Source organism: Nicotiana tabacum, chromosome 14 (genome assembly GCF_000715075.1).
Source record: "Nicotiana tabacum cultivar K326 chromosome 14, ASM71507v2, whole genome shotgun sequence".
In the NCBI taxonomy this organism is placed as follows: Eukaryota; Viridiplantae; Streptophyta; class Magnoliopsida; order Solanales; family Solanaceae; genus Nicotiana; species Nicotiana tabacum.
Window position 1 is genome coordinate 112,822,797 of NC_134093.1, and position 23,469 is coordinate 112,846,265.

Sequence of the window (23,469 nt, forward strand, 5' to 3'; positions counted from 1 at the left end):
ATCAGACTTACACGTAAAAGTTCCATTCGGGTCAACTGTCCATATTGGTTAGTCATTTGTACCTCCATGGATCTCAATCCCTATAATATCATTGATAAATTTGTTAGGGAGAGCATCTTTGAGCTTAGAAACAATCCATCCTCTGTCATCAAAGAAGTTATTCACAAAAATATTTCTCGGAGCATTTTGGTAGTGAATTAGCTTTGCCAAGGCCCCTTTACCTGACCAATTATCCCACCAAAAGGACATATGAGAAAGTGTATTTTATAAGATGTTAACCACATAATTTCTCTCATAAAAATATATAAATTATCATGTTTCCTCCGTATTCTTAACTTTATTTTGTAGGAATAATTATAGAAGAATTGTTGTGCGCATCATAAAAAAAGAAAAATAAATATTCAAGAAAAATACAACAAAGAAATATAAGATCGAGCTATGATTCATTACTGACGTGATAATGCACCAAGTCTCGATTTGTCATGATGAAATCGACGAAATCTAAACTTAGAATGACAGAATTCTCATCTCTACAAATTCAAAATCTAGATTTGCCAGGAAATCTAGAACCAAATCGAGAAGTCGAATTCTCATCTCCAAATGCAAAATCTAGATTTGCCATGAAAATCTAGCACCAAATCGAGAAGTCATCATGAAATTTTCTTATATAAGAAGATGTTGCCCGATCAGAAGAGTGGATCAGAGTGGAGAGAAAGCTTAGAGCTAGAAGTCTGAATCCAAATTCTTAATAAGCTTTTCTGTTTTATTTCTTTCACTAGTATCGAGTTATCTTTTCTTTTAAATCACAATAGTGGTTTAGTTGTTGTTTCTAAATAAATTCTAGTGTAGGAAATTACTCTAGTTCATGCTTTTAATTAAATAGGGGCAATTATTCTTCTTGAATATTTCTTTCTATTTTCTTATTTAATGGACAAGAATATTTTTATTGTTAATACTAATTCTGGTATGGAGTAACTTTTATTGTGTTGGGAGCAAGACAGATCTTAATATTTCTATATAATAGTAGATATTATTCCTCAAATTCACATGCTTGAGCTAAAACTTTTTATTTAACTTTTATCTGCTTTTACAGTTAGACGTTATTTGATTTATTAACATCTATCTATTATATACTACATATTAACTGTTTATTAATTCTGTAATCGAGAAAGGTAAGAGAAATAATATAGTTAATTGTAGTATTAATAGATGTTAATATTTATTCAGTAACATCTATCTCTTTTATGTTATAATTATTTTTATACTTATTTGTAATCGAGAGAGGCGAATAGTGTAATAATCAGTTATAACAAGTAGGGTAATCGAAAGGGACTTACTAACAAGAGCATGTTTTAGTTCAATCATATATTTCTGATTATTTAGTATTATTTTGAAGATTAATTTGTATAACTGAGAGGTGTGCAATTAATTATTTAACTTGAGTAATAATATATATTTGTAATCGTGAGAGGCATTTATACATTTTTGAGAAATAGAAATTGAAGAATAATAATTCTACTATATAATAGAAATATTAAGTGAAGTCATGATCCCAACACATTTTTATTAAATTTGTGAAAAATAAAATATTTTCTATTTCTCTATTCGTGCATTTTTAATCAGTTAATTCACAACTCAACTATTTCTGATTTTCTCAAATAGTAATTAAAATAAGAAACGTCTGTAGAATAGATAAACCTATCTATGTGGGTTCGACATCTTTCTATACTATTATTTAACGGAGTACGAGTTAGATTTTTATATACACCAGACACTCGTCAAATTTTTGGCGCCGTTGCCGGGGATTGGCTAAAGTCTACTACAGATTAATTGTTTTACTACTAATTTGAGATTTTTTTATTGTCTAATTACTTTAACTTTTCTGCAGAAATTTCAAAAAGTTCATGACCCGTTCCTCTTCTAGAGAACTAGTCGAATACGATCCTGAGATTGAAAAATCCCTGCGGTTGTTGCGAAAAGAACAAACCTCACAATCTCAAATTTTCACATCAGAGGAAATGGATAACGAAGAACTCAATAACCAACTTCCACCACATCAAGTAAAGAGCAGTTTGATGAGGTGGCACCACGACGTGATAGAATACTCTGTGATTATGCAAGGCCAGATCATTTTGAATAAGAATCAAGCATGAGGAGACCACCAATTACAACAAACAACTTTGAAATCCGCACAGCCTTGATTCAAATCATTCAACAGTCATGTCAGTTTGTTGGTGATGCAAGTGAAGATCCTCACACCCATTTAACTAATTTTCTTGAATTAGTCAAAACTTGCAGGTACAATGGAGTTACAACATATGCTATCAGGTTGCGGCTTTTTCCTTTTTCATTAAAAGGTTAAGCCAAAATATGGTTGCGAACCCTGCCTAGAGGTTCCATTATAACATGAGACCAAATGACTTAAAAATTTCTTAATAAATATTTTTCACCTATAAAAACATTTAAAATAAAGCAAGAAATCAATTATTTCGTGCAAACAAATATTTATTTGTATACCAAGCATGGGAACGATTAAAATCAATGCTAAAAAAATACCCACACCATGGTATTCAAGATCCTGACATTTTATATATTTTTTATCATGGTCTTAAACCCACTGCTAGAAATGTTATTGATGCAGCCTCAGGAGGATCCATAATGAGCAAAACCACAGCGGAAGCCATGTAATTGCTCAATGAAATTTCAGAAAATGTTGTTTAATAGCCCTCTGACAGAAAGATTGTTAAGAAAGTAGCAGGAGTAAATCAAGTTGAAGCTTTGAATTTATTGACACAACAAATTGCGAATTTAACACAAAAAGTTGAGGCCTTTCAGGTAGGTGCTCACTCGTCATTCCAACTTGAGAATTGTGATGTTTGTCAAGGTAATCATCTGAATCATAAATATCAAGCTTCAACACAAAATGAGGAATAAGTAAATGTGATTAGTTATAGAAATAATAACTCATTCGATAGTCCCATGGCACAAAAACATCCAGGATTTCAAAGGAGTAATCCAAATGGTGCTGAAAATCCTCAAAGATATTTTAATTAAAAGCAGTAGGTACAGGGACCATCTGGTTTTCAAAATCAAAATAGAGGGAAACAAAATTTTCAACATCAGTAACAACCTCAAAGAGCTCATCAACAAAGCCTTGAAGACCCGATGTACAAATTGATTAAGGCTACTGACGAGAAGGTTGAAAGTCAACATCCGGCTATCAAGAATTTGGAAATTCAGGTAATCTAATTAGCAACCCTCATGTCTGGACAAATTCAAGGTGCTCTACCAAGCAACACTGAGAAAAATCCAAAAGAACACCTCAAAACCATCTTTCTACAGTCATATAAATTTCTTGATGATCCATATGCAGATGGAGAAGGAAAGCCACAAGAAGTGAAAAAGGTAAATGAAGGTGAGAATAAAATAGAATCTAGGTTTCCAAAAGAACAAAAGAATAAAGGAAAAAATGTACTAGAAAATGAATTGATAACAAATCCTCACTTTGTACCTCTGCCTTTTCCCTAAAAGATGAAAAGAGAAAAACTTGACAAACAGTTTTCAAAGTTTCTCGATATTTTGAAGCAACTTTACATTAACATACCTTTCACAGATGCTTTGACGCAAATGCCTTCCTATGCTAAATTTCTCAAAAAAATTTTATCAAGTAAAAGAAAATTAGAAGAAGTTTCAGTGGCTAAGCTTACAAAAAAATATAGTGTTATACTTCAAAATAAGCTCCCACAGAAACTGGGTAATCCGGAAAGTTTTACAACTCCTTGTACCGTGGGAGGTGCTCATTTTGAAAAGGCATTATGTGATTCAGGTGTTTCAATAAATTTAACGCCATTTTTAATTTTCAGAAAATTAGAACTTGATAAAATAAAAGATAATGGTGTGTCTCTTCAATTAGTTGATCAAAGTACTAAGAGACCAAAAGGAATTATTGAAAATATCCTTGTTATATTTGACAAATTTGTATTCCCAGTAAATTTTACAGTGCTTGAAATGGAAGAAAATACTGAGGTACCATTAGTTTTAAGTACACCATTTCTCGCAACAAGAAGAGCAATTATTGATGTTCATCAAGGACAATTAATATTACGAGTTGATGAGGAAGGATTAATTTTTGACATGCAGAAAATGATGAAATTTCCTGGGGATGAGTCATCGTCATCTTGTTTTCAAATTAACTTGTTAGATGACCTTGTTGACGAATACAAAGATAATCAGTTAATTACTGATTCATTGAAAAGATATTTGGTTAGGTCAGGTAACATAAGTGATGATAGCCCCATAACTAGAGAAGAAGTTGAAATACTGAAAAAGAGTCAGAAAATGAGAAAGTCTCACAAGAAGGAAATCAAATAAAAATTGAACTCAAAGAACTTCCTTCTCATTTAAAATATGTGTTTCTTGAACCTGAATTATTTACAGTAATCATTTCATCTTCTTTGACTATAGAATAGGAAAGCAAACTGATTGGAATCCTGAGAAAACACAGAAGAGCCTTAGGGTAGACTATAGCTGACATCAAAATAATCAGTCCAGCTATTTGTATGCACAGGAATCTTACGAAGAATGATTATAATCCAATAGTTCAACCTCAAAGGAGACTAAACCTACCAATGCAGGAAGTCGTCACGAAAGAAGTAGTGAAATATCTAGCAGCAGGTATCATTTATCCAATATCTGACAGTCCTTAGGTAAGTCCTGTACAAGTAGTACTAAAGAAAAGAGGTATGACAGTAATAAAAAATAAAAATAATGAACCCATACCTACTAGAATAGTCACATGATGGAGAGTTTGTATTGATTACAGACGACTTAATGAAGCAACAAGAAAAGACCATTTTTCTTTGCCTTTTATTGACCAAATGCTTGAAAGAGTTGAAAGCCATGGTTTTTACTGTTTTCTTGACGGATATTCTGGGTATAATCAGATACCAATTGCTCCAGAATATCAAGAGAAAACCACATTCACATACCCCAAGGTATGTATGCTTACCGAAGAATACCATTTGGACTATGCAATGCTCCTACTACATTTTAGCGTTGCATGTCGATAATTTTTTCAAATATGACTAAAAGGTTTCTTGAAATCTTTGTGGATGATTTCACACCTTTTGGTAAGACATTAGAAGATTGTCTCTATCATTTGACTTTGGTGCTTAAAAGATGTGAAGAGACAAATTTGGTTCTTAATTGAAAAAAATGTCACTTCATAGTAACAAAGGGAATTGTCTTAGGACAAATATTTCTGCTAAAGGGATAGAAATTGATAAAATTGATCTTATAGGAGGATTACCCCCTCCTACCACTATTAAAGGCATTAAAAGTTTCTTAGGGCATGCAGGTTTTTATAGAAGGTTTATAAAAGATTTTTCAAAAACTTCAAAACCCCCGACTAACATACTGATGAAAGATGTGAAGTTTGAATTTTCAGATAATTACTGGAAAGCATTTGAAATTCTCAAGAAATAATTGACTAATGCTCCAATTGTTATTTCTCCTGACTGGAGTCAGCCCTTTGAAATAATGTGTGATGCAAGTAATGCAGCAGTAGGAGCGATATTGGTACAAAAGAGAGACAAGATCTTCAGACCTATCTATTACGCCAGTAGAATACTTAATGAAGCTCAAAAGAATTATGCTACAACTGAGAAGGAACTACTAGTAGTAGTATTTGCGTTTAACAAATTTCGTTCCTATTTAATAGGAACAAAGGTTACAATTTATACTGATCATGCAACTTTAAAGTACCTCTTGGCAAAGAAAGATGCTAGACCCAGATTACTAAGATGGATACTGCTTTTGCAAGAATTCGATCTTAAAATAAAAGATCGAAAAGGTTCTGAGAATCAGGTAGCCGATCATTTGTCTCGTTTGGAAAATCCTCCTATTGAGATAGAAGATATCAAAGAGGAATTTTCTGATGAACATATATTTTCAGTCACAACCGTTATAAATAGACCACCTTGGTTTGCTGATATTGCCAACTACTTGGGTGGAGGATGGATTCCAAAAGCTTTTTCCTATGAACAAAAGAAATAACTTAAAAAAGAATCAAGACATTATTACTGGAAAGATCCTTACTTGTTTAAATTTTGTGCAGATGACATAATCAGGAGATGTGTACCGGAGACAGAAATGAACAACGTCTTAAGTCACTGCCATGATAGGTTTGTGGGAGGACACTATGGAGGAAAAAGGACAGCAGCTAAAGTACTTGAAGTTGGCTTTTTCTGGCCTACTCTATTCAAAGATGCAAGGAATTATGTCACCACTTGCGATAAATTCCAGAGAATCGATGCAGGTAAAAATCGTCTATTGCAGCTTGATGAGTTAGAAGAGTTCGGACTTACAGTATATGAAAATGCTAAATTGTACAAGGAAAAGAAAAAAAAAATAGCATGACAAGCTCATCCGCCATAAAGATTTTAAAGTTGGAGATCAAGTTCTGTTGTACAATAGCCGATTGAGATTATTCCCAAGAAAGTTTAAGTCACGCTGGGCAGGACCATATACAGTAACAGAAGTTATACCCTATGGTACCATTGAAGTACAACATACAGATGAGGAAGACAAATTCAAAGTAAACGGTCATCATTTGAAGCCTTATATCAGCAGATTCTTCGACAAACAGACTTCAACAATCCTTTTTTCCTAATTTTTAAAATAAGCCGAGCTGGAGACATTAAACTCAGAACTATTTTCTTCCCCTCTCTTCAATATTTTAAGTAAAATTAGTAGTAACATATAATATTTATTTATATGCTAAAATTTAATATTATTATTATTATTTATTTTTTTAAAACAAAATGAGTTGCATATTTTTACTATATATTTATAAGAATAGGTGTATAGTATATATTAATAAATTATTATGAAAATAATAGAGACGTTCTCATGGTATGACAAATAAAACTTTCTCTGTCATGACAAAGACATAGTTTCTTAACCACAATATTGCTGTTATAACAGAAAAATTCCATGGCACGCGGGAAAAGAAAATGAGGCCAGAATCGAAAAAATTCAGGGAAGCTCATTTATCTCCTTTTACTTTTAATTTCCTTATCATGAGGACATGACATTATTTAAACTTGGGGGTAGAGGAATGTTTTTGTTATAAATGTGTTTCTTTTAATTCTTTTTTGTTTTTTTTTTCTCTGTAAAAAATAAGGTTAAAAAAGTATATGTTTCAACTGAAAAATGTGTTTTTATAAAAATTTTAAAAAAAATAAAAAATAAAATTTGTGTTGCCTTATTACTGAGGAAACTTATTTCATGTACTTCCATGGATTTCTTGTTCAGTTCTTTGCTATAGTCGTAATATTTTGAAACGAGTATTTTTTTAGGACTTTTAGTTGTTTTTTTATTTATTTTGCTAAATAAGTTGGGTAAACTTGATTTGACTTGAAATCATGAGACTTAGAAAAGACGAATTCGATTAAGTACCATTCATGGGTTTTATGATTACTTTTCTAAGCTCATACTTACTTATTCGTGATTGAAATCATAGTTTTCGTTGGTCCCAAGTGTATTGTGTTGTTAGCTTATATTGTCTAGTTTTCATGATTATTTGGAAATCTAGAACTTGCCTTGAATATGGTTTGAGGCAAAATTCTAGGTAGATTTTTGAGTTGAGAAATGAAAGTAGGCCTTCTTTGTTAAGCCATAGCCTAAATTGACCTACTTTAATGATTTTTATCTCTAGTTAGCCTAGTTGAGCCTACATAAATTATCTTTTATTTTGTTGGTCGCCAAACTTTAACCCTTAGCATGTTTGTTGTTATGACTTGTTCTTTGTTCACCCAATTTCCTTTGGGGCACTTTAAGAGTTGATCTGAGTGTAAAAAGGTAGGCGCGAGATGCAATTATAAAAATAATTGGTGAAAAAATAATTGTTTGAGGTTGTCGATCTTTTGAGATATTGCCATGAGAACTAAAAAAAAATAGTTACTTCTGAAATTCCTCAAAAATAAAATGTTGGCAACTCCATTAAAAAAAATATGAAATGGATGAAACAAAACAGAGGTTTGTTGTTTAAAATGAGATGACAGGAAATTGTACTTAAGCGATAAAATAAATGTGTAGTGTCTATAGGGAATTTAAGTCACTATTATCTATATGTATCCTACTCATCCCTAAGACTACATTACAACTTTGCAAAAGTCCTACACGATCTCAACTCAAAAGAACTCCTATATTAGTGGAGAACCACATGATAGTCAAGCTTATGCAATTTTCAGTAGCTTGAAGTGCTTCTTTGTTGAGAGTGATCGAATTTTATTTTTTATCTATACCCTTATTTGATCCTATATCTATATATTTTGTGATATATGGGCATCTCTCTTCATTCGGTGAGACATTCTTGAGATTAGAAAATATTATAATTTCAATTCTAAATAGGTGAACATGCGTACAGTTAAAAGTTGTTTGAACTCGTAGATTGGTCTTAGTCAATTTTTCTCTGTAAGAACTTCTCATGATTTCACTTAAATTGTTTAGTTACTATGTTCATTTGTTTTCTTTGCTCGAGGACGAGTAAAAGTTTAAGTATGGGAGAATTTGATACGTGTGTTTTCCAAGATGTTAACCACATAATTTCTCTCATGAAAACATATAAATTATCATGTTTCCTCTATATTCTTAACTTTATTTTGCAGGAATAATTATTGAAGAATTGTTGTGCGCATCATGAAAAAAGAAAAACAAATATTCAAGAAAAATACAACAAAGAAGTGTAAGATCGAGTTATGGTTCATTACTGCCGTGATAATGCACCAAGTCTCGATTTTCCATGATGAAATCGGAGAAATCTAAACATAGAATGACAGAATTCTCATCTTTGCAAATTCAAAATCTAGATTTGCCATGGAAATCTAGAACCAAATCTGTAACGACCTGACCGATCGTTTTGAGGATTTACACTCCTTTCAACTATTTGAAGTCTTGAATAACTTCCTATGAGGTATTATGACTTGTGTGAATTGTCGGTTTGAGTTTAAGATATTTCGGAGTTAGCTTGGAAGAATGAATTTTATGTTGGAAGCTTAAGTTGAAATAGTTGACCGGATGTTGACTTATGTGTAAACGACCCCGGAATAGAGTTTTGATGATTCCAATAGCTCCGTATGGTAATTTTGGACTTAGGAGCGTGTCCGAAAAATTATTTAGAGGTCTGTAGTGGAATTAGAATTAAATTGGTAAAAGTCCAATTTTTGGAAAGTTTGATCGGGGGTTGACTTTTTGATATTAGGGTCTAAATCCAATTTTAAAAATTTGAATAGCTTCGTTATGTCATTTATAACTTGTGTGCAAAATTTAAAGTAATTCCGGATTGATTTGATGTATTTCGGTACAAGATATAGAATTTGAAAGTTCAAAGTTCATAGATTTTGATTTGAGGTACGATTCGTCATTTTGATATTGTTTGATATGATTTGAGGCCTCGAGTAGATCCGTGGTATGCTATGAAACTTGTTTGTATGTTTGTACGGGGTCCCGAGGGGCTCGGGTGAGTTTCAGATAGTTAACGAATCAAATTCGGACTTAGAAGAAATCTGGAAAATTTTTGCCTTTAGTGTGATCGCACCTGCGAGGAATTGGTCGCAGGTCCGGTGCCGCAGATGCGGCTCATTTTACGCAGGTGCGGTACTACAGATACAAGCTCGTTTTACGCAGATGCGGAGTTGAAGGAGAGGCAAATCCGCAGGTGCATTCCATTGAGCGCAGAAGCGCGACCGCAGGTGCGGTCCTAGGCATTGCAGAAGCGATCATGGCTAGCCAAGTTGTTCTCGCAGAAGCAAGATTTTTCCCGCAGAAGCGAAGGTCGCAAACGCAACCTCTTGTCCGCAGGTGCGGATTGACTGGATAGAACCCTTTTTGGAGAGGAATTATTCCACACAACTTGGGGTAAGTGTTCTTGACTCCCTTGTGATTATATTTCATGAATTTATCTTTATTTATGGTGTAAGATTATCCGATCTTCAAGAGAAATCGAAGGAAATTTCTATAATTTCATAAAACAAATTTTTTGGTTTTAAACACCGATTCGGAGTCGTATTTGAGTTAAATTAGTATGGTTGAATTTGTAATTAGATGGGTTGTCAGGTTTTGTGAGTTTAGTTGGATTCGGAGACGTGGTCCCCATGGACGATTCTTGGAGTGTAATTTTAGATTTTTATGGAAAATTTATATTTTCATATGGAATTAATTCCAATAATTTTTATTGTCTGAAACGAATTATTTATGACTAGATTCGAGACATTCAAAGGCCTATTTGCGAGGCAAAAGCATAGCTGAGTAAAGAATTTCACCGAGGGGATTGTGACTTGGTCTATCCCGTGAAAACTGTAAAGTTGAATAACTTATTGTTAGCTATGTGCTCTCTATGTGTTGTGGAAATTTGATTGTAAGTCATGTTAGAAACCATGTTTAGGCTATATGCTGGTACTATTGGGACCCACAGAGGTCGTGTACATGTTTAACTATCTGCTTAATTGTTATTTTGTATTGAGTCACATTTTACTTGATTATTTTATCCTAGTCTCTATTGCTCATTATTGATGCATCATATCATTATTGTTTGGGCTGATTTCATGATTTTTTTGAGAGCCCGAGAGGTTGGAGAGATTTATGACTGAGCGAGGCCGAGGGACTGATTGTGAGATATTATACTATAGCACGTGAGTTGTCCGTGCAGCACGTGAGTTGTCCGTGTGGATCCAGATATTGATACTATAGCATGTGAGTTGTCTGTGCGGATCCAGATATTGATACTATAGCACGTGAGTTGTCCGTGCAGCACATGAGTTGTCAGTGTGGATCCAGATATTTATACTATGGCACGTGAGTTGTCCATGCAGATTATAGCGCTTGGGCTGTAGGATCCCCTCCAGAGTCTGTACACCCCCAATGAACGCGAGTACCCATTGAGTGTGAGTGTTGAGGGCTAGGAGCCTATTGAGTGATTGTTGTCCTCAGAGGCTGTACTTGCTTTTCATTTGTGGTTGCACTTAGTTTCTATCTGTCATTGTTGTAAAATTTTCTAAAAGATTTTATATCCGGAATACATGAACTTGAACTGTATAGAATTGATTTGACTTAAACTGCTGGATTTCCAAGCATGTGTATTCTCTATTGGAATTACTGAAAATGAACTATAACTGTGTAGCTCGTCACTATCTTCAATTTTTTATTTATTATTGTTATTTACTGAGTTGGTTGTACTCATACTACACCCTGCACTTCGTATGCAGATCCAGGTATTTCAGGTCATAGCGGGTGTTGATTCTTTTGCGTAGTTGCTTTTTCAGAGATTCTGAAGTAGTTGTCATGTTTCGTAGACCTTGCCTCTCCTTCCCTATCTCCTTGTTTGTTGTATTTGGTCTTAAACTATTATAGACCGTATTTTCCAGACTTGTATTCATAGTAGATGCTCATGTACTCAGTGACACCAGGTTTTGGGGAGCGTTCGTATCAGTATTTGTGGGATTTTGTATTTTATTTAAATATTATATTTTCAAACTTAAAAGAAATTGTGGTGTATTGAGATTGTCGGCTTGCCTGGTATCGAGATAGGCGCCATCACGACGGGTTAGTATTTTGGGTCATGACAAAATCGAGAAGTCGAATTCTCTTCTGCAAATACAAAATCTAGATTTGCAATGAAAACCTAGCACCAAATTGAGAAGTCATCATGAAATTTTCTTATATAAGAAGATGTTTCCCGATCAGAAGAGGGGATTGGAGTGAAGAGAAAGCTTAGAGCTAGAAGTCTGAATCCAAATTCTTAATAAGCTTCTTTGTTTTATTTCTTTCACTAGTATCGAGTTATCTTTTCTTTTAAATCACAATAGTGGTTTAGTTGTTGTTCTAAATAAATTCCAGTGTAGAAAATTACTCTAGTTCCTGCTTTTAATTAAATAGAAAAAATTATTCTTCTTGAATATTTCTTTCTATTTTCTTATTTAATGGACAAGAATATTTCCATTGTTAGTACTAATTTCGATATGGAGTAACTTTTCTTATGTTGGGATCAAGACATATCTTAATATTTCTATATAATAGTAGATATTATTCCTCAAATTCACATGCTTGAGCTAAAACGTTTTATTTAACTTTTATTTGCTCTTACAGTTAGACGTTATTTGATTTACTAACATCTATCTATTTTATAATACATATTAACTGTTTATTAATTCTGTAATAGAGAGAGGCGGAAGAAATAATATAGTTAATTTTAGTATTGATAGATGTTAATATTTATTCAGTAACATCTATATCTTTTATGTTATAATTAATTTTACACTTATTTGTAATCGAGAGGGGCGAATGGTGTAATAATTAGTTATAACAAGTAGGGTAACCGGAAGGGACTTACTAACAAGAGCATGTTTTAGTTCAATCATATATTTCTGGTTCTTTAGTATTACTATTTTGAAGATTAATTTGTATAACCGAGAGGAGTGCAATTAATTATTCAACTTGAGTACTAATATATATTTATAATCATGAGAGGCATTTATACATTTTTGAGAAATAGAAATTGAAGAATAATAATTCTACTATATAATAGAAATATTAAGTAAAGTCAAGATCCCAACACCTTTTTATTAAATTTGTGAAAAATAAAATATTTTCTATTGCTCTATTCGTGCATTTTTAGTTAGTTAATTCACAATTCAACTCTTTCTGATTTTTTTAAATAGTAATTAAAACAAGAAACGTTTGTAGAATGGATAAACCAATCTCTGTGGGTTCGACATCTTTTTATACTATTATTTGACAGAGTACGGGTTAGAATTTTATATACACCAGACACTCGTCAACATACTTCTTTTACCTATCTTTCAGAGGATAAATTCCTCTACATCTTTTTTGATATCCATAAGCCTTTTTCCAGTTATAAGATTGGCTATAAGACCATTTTCTGAGAACTGGATATTTCCCTTGGCAGTACTTAGCTTCAAGAAAATCTCTCAAAAGACTACGCTTGGTCCTCAAGTTCCACCATGCCTTAGCAGAAAAGAATATACAAAAATCATTCAATGATTGTAACGACCTGACCGGTCATTTTGAAAATTTAAGTCTCGTTCGGCGGCGTAAGGACCTGAGCAGCTTCGTATTATGAGTATTGACTTGCGTGCGTGGTTGAATTCAGTTACCGGATGATTAGGAGTGATTTGGGACACTTATTCTCTAACACGGAAGCTTAAGTCTTAGGATTTTGACCGTATTCGAAACTGTGTGAAGACGACTCCGGAATGGAGTTATGTCGGTTCCGTTAGCTCCATTGGGTGATTTTGGACTTAGGAGCGTGTCTGGACAGTGAATTTGAGGTATGTAGCTGATTTAGGCTTGAAATGGCGAAAGTTAAATTTTCGGAGATTTTGACCGGAAGTGGACCTTTTCATATCGGGGTCGGATTCCGATTCCGGAAGTTGGAGTAGGTCCGTAATGTCAATTATGACTTGTGTACAAAATTTGAGGTCAATCAGACGTGGTTTGATAGGTTTCGGCATCGGTTGTAGAAATTTAAAGTTTCAAGTTCATTAAGTTTGAAACGGAGGGTGATTCATATTTTTAGCGTTGTTTGATGTGATTTAAGGGCTCTACTAAGTTCTTATGGTGTTATTGGACTGGTTGATATATTTGGTTGAGATCCTCGGGGCCTCGGGTGAGTTTCGGATGCTTAACGGATCAAAATTTGGACTTGTGTAAATGCTGAAGCTTCCAAGCTTCTGGTGTAATCGCGCCTGCAGTGGGGTGGCCGCAGGTGCGGACTCGCATGTGCGGAAGGGAGCTCATAGATGTGGCCCTGGTCTGGGTAACCAGTGGTCGCAGGTGTGACAAAAGGGGCACAGAAGCGGAGCCGCTCCTGCGGAGAAGGGATCGCAGAAGCGGAAAGGCGAGCTAAGTGGGGATTTCCGCAGAAGCGGACAAGAATCCGCAGGCGCGCACTCACAGGTGTGGACTTGTGCTCACAGAAGTAGACCAGAGGACTTAAGTCATTTTCTCACCTGAGATGGAATTGTTGCAGGTGCGACTGGAAGCCCGCGGGTGCGAGATCTCTAGGCAGAAAAGGGGAAATTACGAGGGTTTGATCTCATTTTTACTTTGGGGCTTTGAGAGCTCTGTTTTGGGAGCTTCTTTGAGGGGTTTTCAAGCAAATCGTTTGGGTAAGTGTTCTTCATCTAGAATTTATTATATTCCATGATTTTATCCTTATTTTTATCATTTAATTTGTATTTTGAGTTTAGGAAAATGGAGGTTTTTGAAGAAAGTTTCAAAATGAAAAATCATGATTTGAGGGACGAAATGGTATCAGAATTTGATAATTTTAGTATGGTTGAACTTGTATCGGAACGAGTGTTTGAATTTTCTAAAATTTGTCGGGTTCCGAGGTGCGGGCTCAGGGGGTTGACTTTTGGGTCAATTTATAGATTTTGATAAAGATTGAGGCTTTATGATCCGGAATAGTTTCTTATGAGTTTTATTTGTGCTTTGAAGTTATTTTGGTTAGATTTGAGTCATACGGAGGTCATTTCACCCGATACGTTCATTTTAGAGTATCGGTCTGTATTCTTTGAGGTAAGTATCTTGCCTAACTTTGTGTGGGGGAACTACCCCTTTGGATTTGAGTCTTCTATGCTAATTGTAGTCCGTGTACGCGAGGTGACGAGAACATGCCTAGGCTTATTTGTGAAAAATTGGCCTTTTAGGGTTCTTAGGTCCTTGTATTCACTGAATATACAGTTTTTCTCGTTATGATTACGTTTCTTAATTACTAGTTTCACTTCTACCTACTTTTATTAGAAGTAATTGCTTCATGATCCACTCTTGTTGTTCATATTGATTCATATGTGCCTTAACTGAAATTGTTATCTCTTTTATTGCCATGTTGTCTTTTTCCTAACTACTTATCTTTATTTGAAGTTATAATTATTTTCTGTAATTGTTAATCCTTAATTGAGGCTATGGTTATCTTTATGTTGCTTATCCCTAATTGAATTTGTTGTATCTCTTTCTTAATTGCCCAATCTTAAAAGAAGTTAGATATCTTATATTTTAGTGACTTGTCCTTATTTGGAATTATTCGCCTTGTGTTAGCTCCCTCGTTGTCGAACTGTACATTGTGGACCGTTGTTACATAATATTCCCTTTCTTGTTGAGTTGTTCTTATTATGACTGGCACTCTCTATTGTGGCTACTCCTTATGAATTAGTTCCTCCGTTCCTTTGAGTTCTGAAATTTTTGAGTTGATTTATTTGCCGTACCCTTGTATTACTGCCATTGTTGTTGTTGTTATCCTTGTATGGTGAGGCACGAGGTTTCTGCCGTGCGGTTGTTGTTATTATGATGCACGAGGTTTCTGCCGTGCGGTTGTTGTTACGGGGTTGCACGAGGTTTCTACCGCGCTATTGTTACTACTGATATAGCACATGCGGCGTGACAAGGCGGGATATATATATATATATATATATATATATATATATATATATATATATATATATATGGGTTGCGCATGTGGCGAGACAAGGTGGGAACATTGTTATGCACATGTGGCAAGACAATGTGGACACTTACTTTATTATTGCACACGTGGCGAGACAAGGTGGGCTGTGTCAGGTATTGATTTATGATGACTTGTGATGGCCTGGGGGCATTCTTGTTGTTGATGTTTGTGTATTGGTACACTTACCTGTGTGAGTTTTATCTTGTGAAAATTTGTGTGAAAACATTCTACGTGTTGTCCATTTCTTTTCCTATACTTACTAGCGGGTATGAACTATGTTAGGATACTTGTACAAGCATACACATAGTTGAGCACTCTTATCGGTTATGAAATTTCCTTTTTATTGTTGAGTATAGATGAACACCCTTGTTTACGTACCTTTTATGTGAGGATAGCTCTATTTGGCACGTGAGTCATCAGTGCGGTTATAAAGTGTAATGAGGGCACATGATGCCAAGTGTTAGGGTCCAGGTATTGGAACCCGTGAGTTGTGAATAGTATGAGGTTCGGTACTTCGTGGAGATTATTGACAAAATACCTGGTGTGAAAGCTGTCATTTTGTTGAGTTGTTACTTGTCCTTTCTTTATCTGTGATTATCGGATTTAGGTCGTGTTTCCGTTCATTCTTCTATGTCATTATTATGGTGTTCCGCTGATAGTTGTTGTTTTCCTTCCTTATTGCGATTACCGTATTATTTGCCACTTCACATAGTCTTTATGTAGATATCATACTTTGTTGTTCCTATACTTATACTTGTTCAGATTATTTAGTCCAGTAGGTGTCTTGATTGTTCCTCGTCACTACTCCACTGAGGTTAGTCTTGATACTTGCTGGGTACCATTGTGGTGTACTCATACTACACTTCAGCACATTTTTGTGCAAATCCAGGTATTTCGAAGTCATCTGATCATTAGCTAGCTGTGCGGATTGTTACTGCGGAGACTCAAGGTAAACCTACTGCTGCATTCATAGGCTTCGGAGTCACCTTCCTATTTTGTATTCATACTCTTTATTTTATTCCAAACAGTTGTATTTAGAAAATTGTAACAAACTATGTAGAGCTTATGACTTGTACTACCGGTTTTGGGAATTGTAAATTTTATAGAGATTTCCATTTTAAAATTTGTTAGATGTTATTTAATTATTGTTGTTATTCAGAAGATATTAGGCTTACCTAGCTTATGACTTGTACTACCTGTTTTGGGAATTGTAAATTTTATAGAGATTTCCATTTTAAAATTTGTTAGATGTTATTTAATTATTGTTGTTATTCAGAAGATATTAGGCTTACCTAGTTTCACGACCTAAAATTCTAACCTGTCGTGATGGCGCCTATCTCGATACTAGGCAAGCCGATAACCTCAATAAACCACGATTTATTTTAAGTTTGAAAATATAATATTTAAACACAATCCACAAATCTCACAAACACTGATACAAACACTCCCAAAATCTGGTGTCACTGAGTACATGAGCATTTATACATTACAAGTCTAGAAAACACGGTTTATAATAATCTGAGACCAAATACAATACACAAAAGGATAGGGAATGAGAGACAAGGTCTGCGAAACATGGCAGCCACCTCTGAATCTCCGGAAAAATCGATTGTGTGAAAAAATCAACACTCTCTGTGTCCGGGATCACCTGGATCTGCACACGAAGTGCAGGGTGTAGTATGAGTACAACCAACTCAGTAAGTAACAATAATAAATAAAGAACTGAAAGTAGTGACGAGCTTCTCAGCTAAGTCCAAATACAGTATTTTCCAACATAAAAAGGTAAGCATGCTTTCAAGTTTAACATTTAAAACTCCACAGTAATTTTATAACAACTTCGAATGAAATAGGAGAGGATATCTTTTAGAAATTTTTCCAAAATAGTGATATATGACAGCTGAAATGCAGCAATAATGAAATTAATGCATCCTCTCAGAGTAACAGTCACTCAGTCCTCACAGTCACTTATTTCTCACAGTCATTCATTTCTCCTAATCACTCAGCACTCGGCACTCGCTCTCAGTAGGTACCTGCGTTCACTGGGAGTATGTACACACTCCGGAAGGGCTCCTTCAGCCCAAGCGCTATATCAAGCCAATCATGGCATAAATCAATAAACATGTTGCGGCGTGCATCCGGATCCATAAATGTCCTCACAATTAGGCCTTCGGCCTCTCTCGCTCATCAACCTCTCCAATCTCTCGGGATCTCAGAAATCATGATAAGCAGCCCAACAACAATGATATGATGCATCAATAATAAATAAGAGAGGCTAAGGTATGATATGAAATGAATAAATATGACTGAGTGTGAAATCACAATTTGAACATATTATTCAACCACAGAAATGACCCCAGTGGGTACCAATAATAACAGCATATGTCTAAGCATGATTTATAATACGAGTCTCAGCTAAATTTTCTCTAACACATAGAGAATGTATTGGTATCAACAGATTATACAACTATACAGTTCCATGGAATTTGACCAAGTCGCAATTCCTACGGTGCACGCCCATCACCTAGCATGTGCGTCACCTCAAAACCAATCACATAACATATAATGCAGGGTTTCCTACTATCAGGACCAAATTTAGAACTGTTAGTTACCTCAAAGCCGCATAATTTCTTACTTCTCTATGCCCTTGCCTCGTGAATTGGTCCCCAAATGTTCCGAATCTAGCCACAAGCAGTACAGTATAATCAATATATAGGCTAAAGGAATCAATTCCACAAGAAAATACGAAATTATAGCTAAAAATCCTAAATCGGCTCAAACCCGCCCCCCAGGCCCACGTCTCGAAATCCAACAAGTCACAAAACCCGAAAGCTCATTCACTCACGAGTCTAACCATACCAATTTTACTCAAATCCGATAACAAAATCCCATTCAAAACCTCAAAATTTTTGTCCAAGAACTCTTTCTCATTTCCCCCAAATTTCCATCTCAAAACGCTAATTAAATGATGAAAACAATGATATATTCATGTATATTGACCAAATCCGAGTTAAAATCACTTATCCCGATGTTTTTCCTTAAGAATCTCTCAAAAATCGCCTCTCTCCAAGCTCCAATTTGTCAAAAATGAAAAAATGGGATGAAACCCCATTTTTGTAACTTAAAGTTTCTGCCCAGACTTGGCCTCGATTTTCATGATCTCGATTTCCTGGCCTCGATTTTTATGACCTCGATTTTCATGACCTCGATTTTTCAGGACCTCGATTTTTTCAGGACCTCAATTTTTCAAGACCTCGATTTTGCAGGACCTCAATTTTTTTCTAGCAGAAAAATTCCAGCAGCTGTTTAAGTCCAAATGTTTGATCCATTAACTATCCGAAACTTACCCGAGGCCCTCGGGACCTCAACCAAATATACCAACAAGTACTAAAATATCATACAAACTTAGTCGGGCCTTCAAATCACATCAAACAACGCTAAAACCACGACTCATACGCCAATTCAAGCCTAATGAACTTTGAAACTTCCAATTTCTACAAACGACGTCGGAACCTATCAAATCAAGTCTAATTGACCTCAAACTTTGCACACAAGTCATAAATGACATAACAGACCTATTAAAATTTTCAGAATCGGGTTTCGATCCCGATATGAAAAAGTCAATCCCCCGGTCAAACTTTCCAAAAATATTCGACTTTCGCCATTTCAAGCCTAATTCCACTACGGACCTCTAAATTATTTTTTGGACAAGCTCCTAAGTTCAAAATCACTATACATAGCTATTGAAATCAGCAGAATTCTAATTTGAGGTCGTTTACGCATAAGTAAATATCTGTTCAATTTTTTCAACTTAAAGTTTTCAATTATGATACTAAGTGTCTCATTTCCCTCCAAAATCCTTACGGACCCGAACCAACGAATCTGGTAAGTCATAAAATAATTGTAGAGAATAACTTGAGCAGTAAATGGGGGAACGGGGTTATAATACTCAAAATGACCGGCCAGGTCGTTACACCTAGTCCAAAGACTAGGTGCCATCATGATGCGCAACGGAGGAGAAATTGGGTCGTGACAATGATCTAAAACATACTACACCTTCGTGAATAGGAAAACAAAGATCAGTCCATGATTTCCCGTGAATCTTGTTTTTGTGCTCTTCCTTACCCCAAAAACAATTAGCAATAATCTTCTCAATTTGGGAAATGATAGTTTTAGGTGGGTATAAAATAGACAACAGATGCAAAGATAGTGAGTGAAGGGCTGAATTTATTATGACTGCTTTGCCACCATAAGATAGTAGTTTTCCCTATCATCCTTGCACTGTGTTAGAAATTTTAGAAACCATGTTATTGAAAAAAACTACTTTCTTCCGACCAACATAAATAGGGCATCCCAAGTATTGCATAAGGAATTGAAGATGAGAAAAACCAGTAATATTCTCAACCTCAGTGATAAAAGGTCCAGGGAAGTTAGAGGAGACATAAAAACATGATTTCTCTTATTGATCACTTGGTCTGAGGTTATTTCATGTGTATAGTTTAAACATCATCATTTTCAAGGATAAAAGATCGCCTGAGAAAAATAAAATGGTGTCGTCTACATAACACAAGTGATTAATTAAAAGGCCATTTCTCTCGGATGATGTAACGACACGGCCGGTTATTTCGAGAGTTATATCCCCATTTTCCCCATTTCTACTTCTTTTTGTGTAATTCAGCTATATTATGTTGTATCGGGTTAGTTGGTTCGGGTCCAGAAGGAACTCGGAGTAAAATGAGACACTTAGTCTCATAATTCAAAAATATTAAGTTAGAAAAGTGGACCGGATATGGACCTATGAGTAAATGACCTCGAATTCGAATTCTGATAATTTCAATAGCTCTGTATGGTGATTTTGGGCATAGGAGCATGTCCGGAATATTATTTGGAGGTCTGTGGTAGAATTAGGCTTGTATTTGCGAAATTGGAAATTTGGCGATTTCGGTCGGCAGTGAAAAATTTGATATCGGGGTCGGAATGGAATTCTGGAAATTAGAGTAGGTTCTTAGTGTCATTTGTAACGTGTGTGCAAAATTTGAGGTCATTCGGACGTGGTTTGGTTGATTTTGCAAAATAGAAGTTCTTAGGCTTGAATCCGAGGGTAATTTGGTGTTTGGATATTGTTTTGAGTGATTCGAAGGTTCGACTAAGTTTGTATGTTGATATATGACTTGTTGGTATTTATGGTTGAGGTCCCGAGGTCCTCGGGGTAATTCCAGGTGGTTAACGGATTTGTCGAAGTTGGACTTTGCAGTTGAAGCTGCTGTTTCTGCTATTTCCGCACCTGCGGAAGAAAGGGTCGCATGTGTGAGGCTGCTGGTGCGCGTGCGAAGTACTCAGGTACGGGAGATGCTGGGCTAAGGCTGGGAATGCAGGTGCAAAAAATTGGCCGCATCTGCGAGCCCGCAGGTGCGAGGCCTTGAGCGCAGATGCGGAGATGAGGAGTTTGAGCTGGTTTTGCAGATGCGAACCTGGGACCACAGATGCGAGTCCGCAGGTGCGGAAGCTGGGTGATTAAGTGAGTTGCAGAGGTGCGGCTTCTTGGACCGCAGATGCGGTCGCGCAGGTGCGAGAAAATGGCCGCAGGTGCGAAAAACCTGGGCAGAAACCATAAATAGAACCCTTCGCGAATTTGGTTCATTTCCGCCATTTCTATTCGGTTTTTGGAGCTTTAGGGAGAGATTTGAAGAGGGAATCTAGGGGATTTCGTTGAGGTAAGTTACTTTAGCCCTAATACTTGTATATATGGTGATTTCTCATTGTTTTAATCATGCTAATTAGTAAAAATGAGGGGTTAGGGCTTGGAATATTTGGAGAGTAATTTAAGGATTTGAAGGACCAAACGATGTCGGATTTTGATGAATTTGGTATGGTTAGACTCGTGAGTGAATGAGATTTCTAGTTTTGTAAATTTTGTCAGATTTCGAGACGTGGGCCCGGGGGCGGGTTTGAGTCAATTTCGGGTTTTGGTCTAATTTTGTAGTTTTTCTTGTGGAATTCATTCCATTAGCACGTATTGATGGTATTGTACTGATTGTGAATAGATTTTGAGCATTTGGAGGCCGAGTCTAGAGGCAAGAGCATTGCGGGTCAGAGATTTGACCGGTTTGAGGTAAGTAACAATTGTAAATCTAGTCGTGAGGGTATGTAACCCCGAATTTTGTATCATTCTACTATTTTTAGTGACGCACATGCTAGGTGACCGGCGTGTGGGCGTGCACTGTTGGGGATTTGTGACTTGGTCTGTCCTTTAGCAACTATAAAGTTGCATACTTTGTTGAAACTATATGACACCTATATGTTTTAGAAAGAATTTTTGTAAATTGGGCTGAATGCCATGTTTGGGCCTTGCGCCAATGCTGTTTGGACCCTTAGGGGATATTTCTTACCATTCTCTCATTGTTTTCGATTGGAAATCCATACTCAGTCATGTTATACTTGATTACCGCATAACTCACTTTTATGACTCTATTTTGATGCATATAAATGTTTTGGGCCGAATGCCCTGTTTTACTGAGATGCCCGAGTGGCTTGAGAGGTTTATGACTGAGTGAGGCCGGGGGCCTGATTTGTGAGGATGAGTGTGGATCGAGGCCGCCCGCCTGCAACATAATTTATTATTATAGCACGTGAGTTGTCCGTGCAGCACGTGAGTTGTCCGTGTAGATTATAGCACTTGGGCTGAAGGAGCCACTCTGGTGTATGTACACACCCCCAGTGAGCGCAGGTACCTACTGAGTGCGAGTGCCGAGTGCTAAGTGACTGGGAGGCATGATTGATTGTGAGGTAAGCCCGAGTGGCACGAGTGACGGTGAGGTTTTTCCGAGGGGCTATATACGAGTGATATTTTGCCCGAGTGGTTGTATACGAGTGATGTTTTGCCCGAGGGGCTGTATACGAGTGATGTTTTGCCCGAGGGGCTGTTGATTATTTCATCATTTTGCTCACCTTTGCATTTAGCCTTTGTTTGAAAAACTGTTGGAAAAATTTCTTTAAATGATTTTTACTGAAACCGGGTTTAAACGAGATGATTTGATTCAAACACTGATTTTTAAAGCATGTTATACTTTACTGAGATTTCATGATATGAACGTTATATGTTTTATTGCTCGTCACTACTGGTCAGTCTTTATTTATTGTTGTTACTTACTGAGTTGGAGTACTCACGTTACTCCCTGCACCTTGTGTGCAAATTCAGGTATAGCTGGACATGGTAGCGGTTATTGAGTGTTCTGGTTGCAAATTTTCTTGGAGATAACAAGGTAGCTGTTTCGCGATCGCAGCCCCTGCTCTTCTCCCTCTTATCTTCCTCTAGTTGTATTTAGCTATTTTTCAGGCTGAGTTAGCCTTGATATTGTTAGACAGATTGTAGTAGATACTCATGACTAGTGACACCGCGATGTCGGGCTTTTCTTTTCCGCACTTTTATTTTCTTTGATTTGAACTCCTTAAATGAAGGTTTTATGTTAAATAGTATTGAAATTATCTTTGAAATGAAAATATCGGTTTGTTTGGAAATGAGTCGGCTTTCCTAGTTCCACGATAGATGCCATCATGACAGATTGGTATTAGAGCCTAGGTTACATAGGTCTCACGAGTCATGAGCAGGTTTAGTAGAGTCTTGCGGATCGGTACGGAGACGTCTGTACTTATCTTTGAGAGGCTGTAGAACCTTTAGGAAACTCCACATTCTTGAATTCTTGTTGTTCGAATCTGTTGATTCTAGTAACTAAACATCTGTTGTTTCATTCTCTCACAGATGGTGAGGACTCGTGCTACCGGTCAGGAAGGCCAGCCACCAGTACCACCAGCTAGGGCCACGAGAGGCCGTGGCCGCGGTAGAGGCCGTGGTAGGGGCAGAGGTGCAGCCCGTACAGCAGTTGGGGCAGTACCTGCAAATCCACCAGTTGTCCCAGATCAGGACCTGGTTCCAGTTGTTGATACACCAG

At 36.1% G+C, this 23,469-nt stretch overlaps 1 protein-coding gene across 1 annotated transcript; it reads left to right on the plus strand.

The window, feature by feature from the left end:
• Positions 1-3,531: 3,531 nt before the first annotated feature.
• On the plus strand, positions 3,532-4,371 carry LOC142169097 (uncharacterized). Its single transcript, XM_075230305.1, has one exon. The coding sequence runs from the start codon at positions 3,532-3,534 to the stop codon at positions 4,369-4,371; it is 840 nt and encodes a 279-aa protein (XP_075086406.1).
• Positions 4,372-23,469: the final 19,098 nt, after the last annotated feature.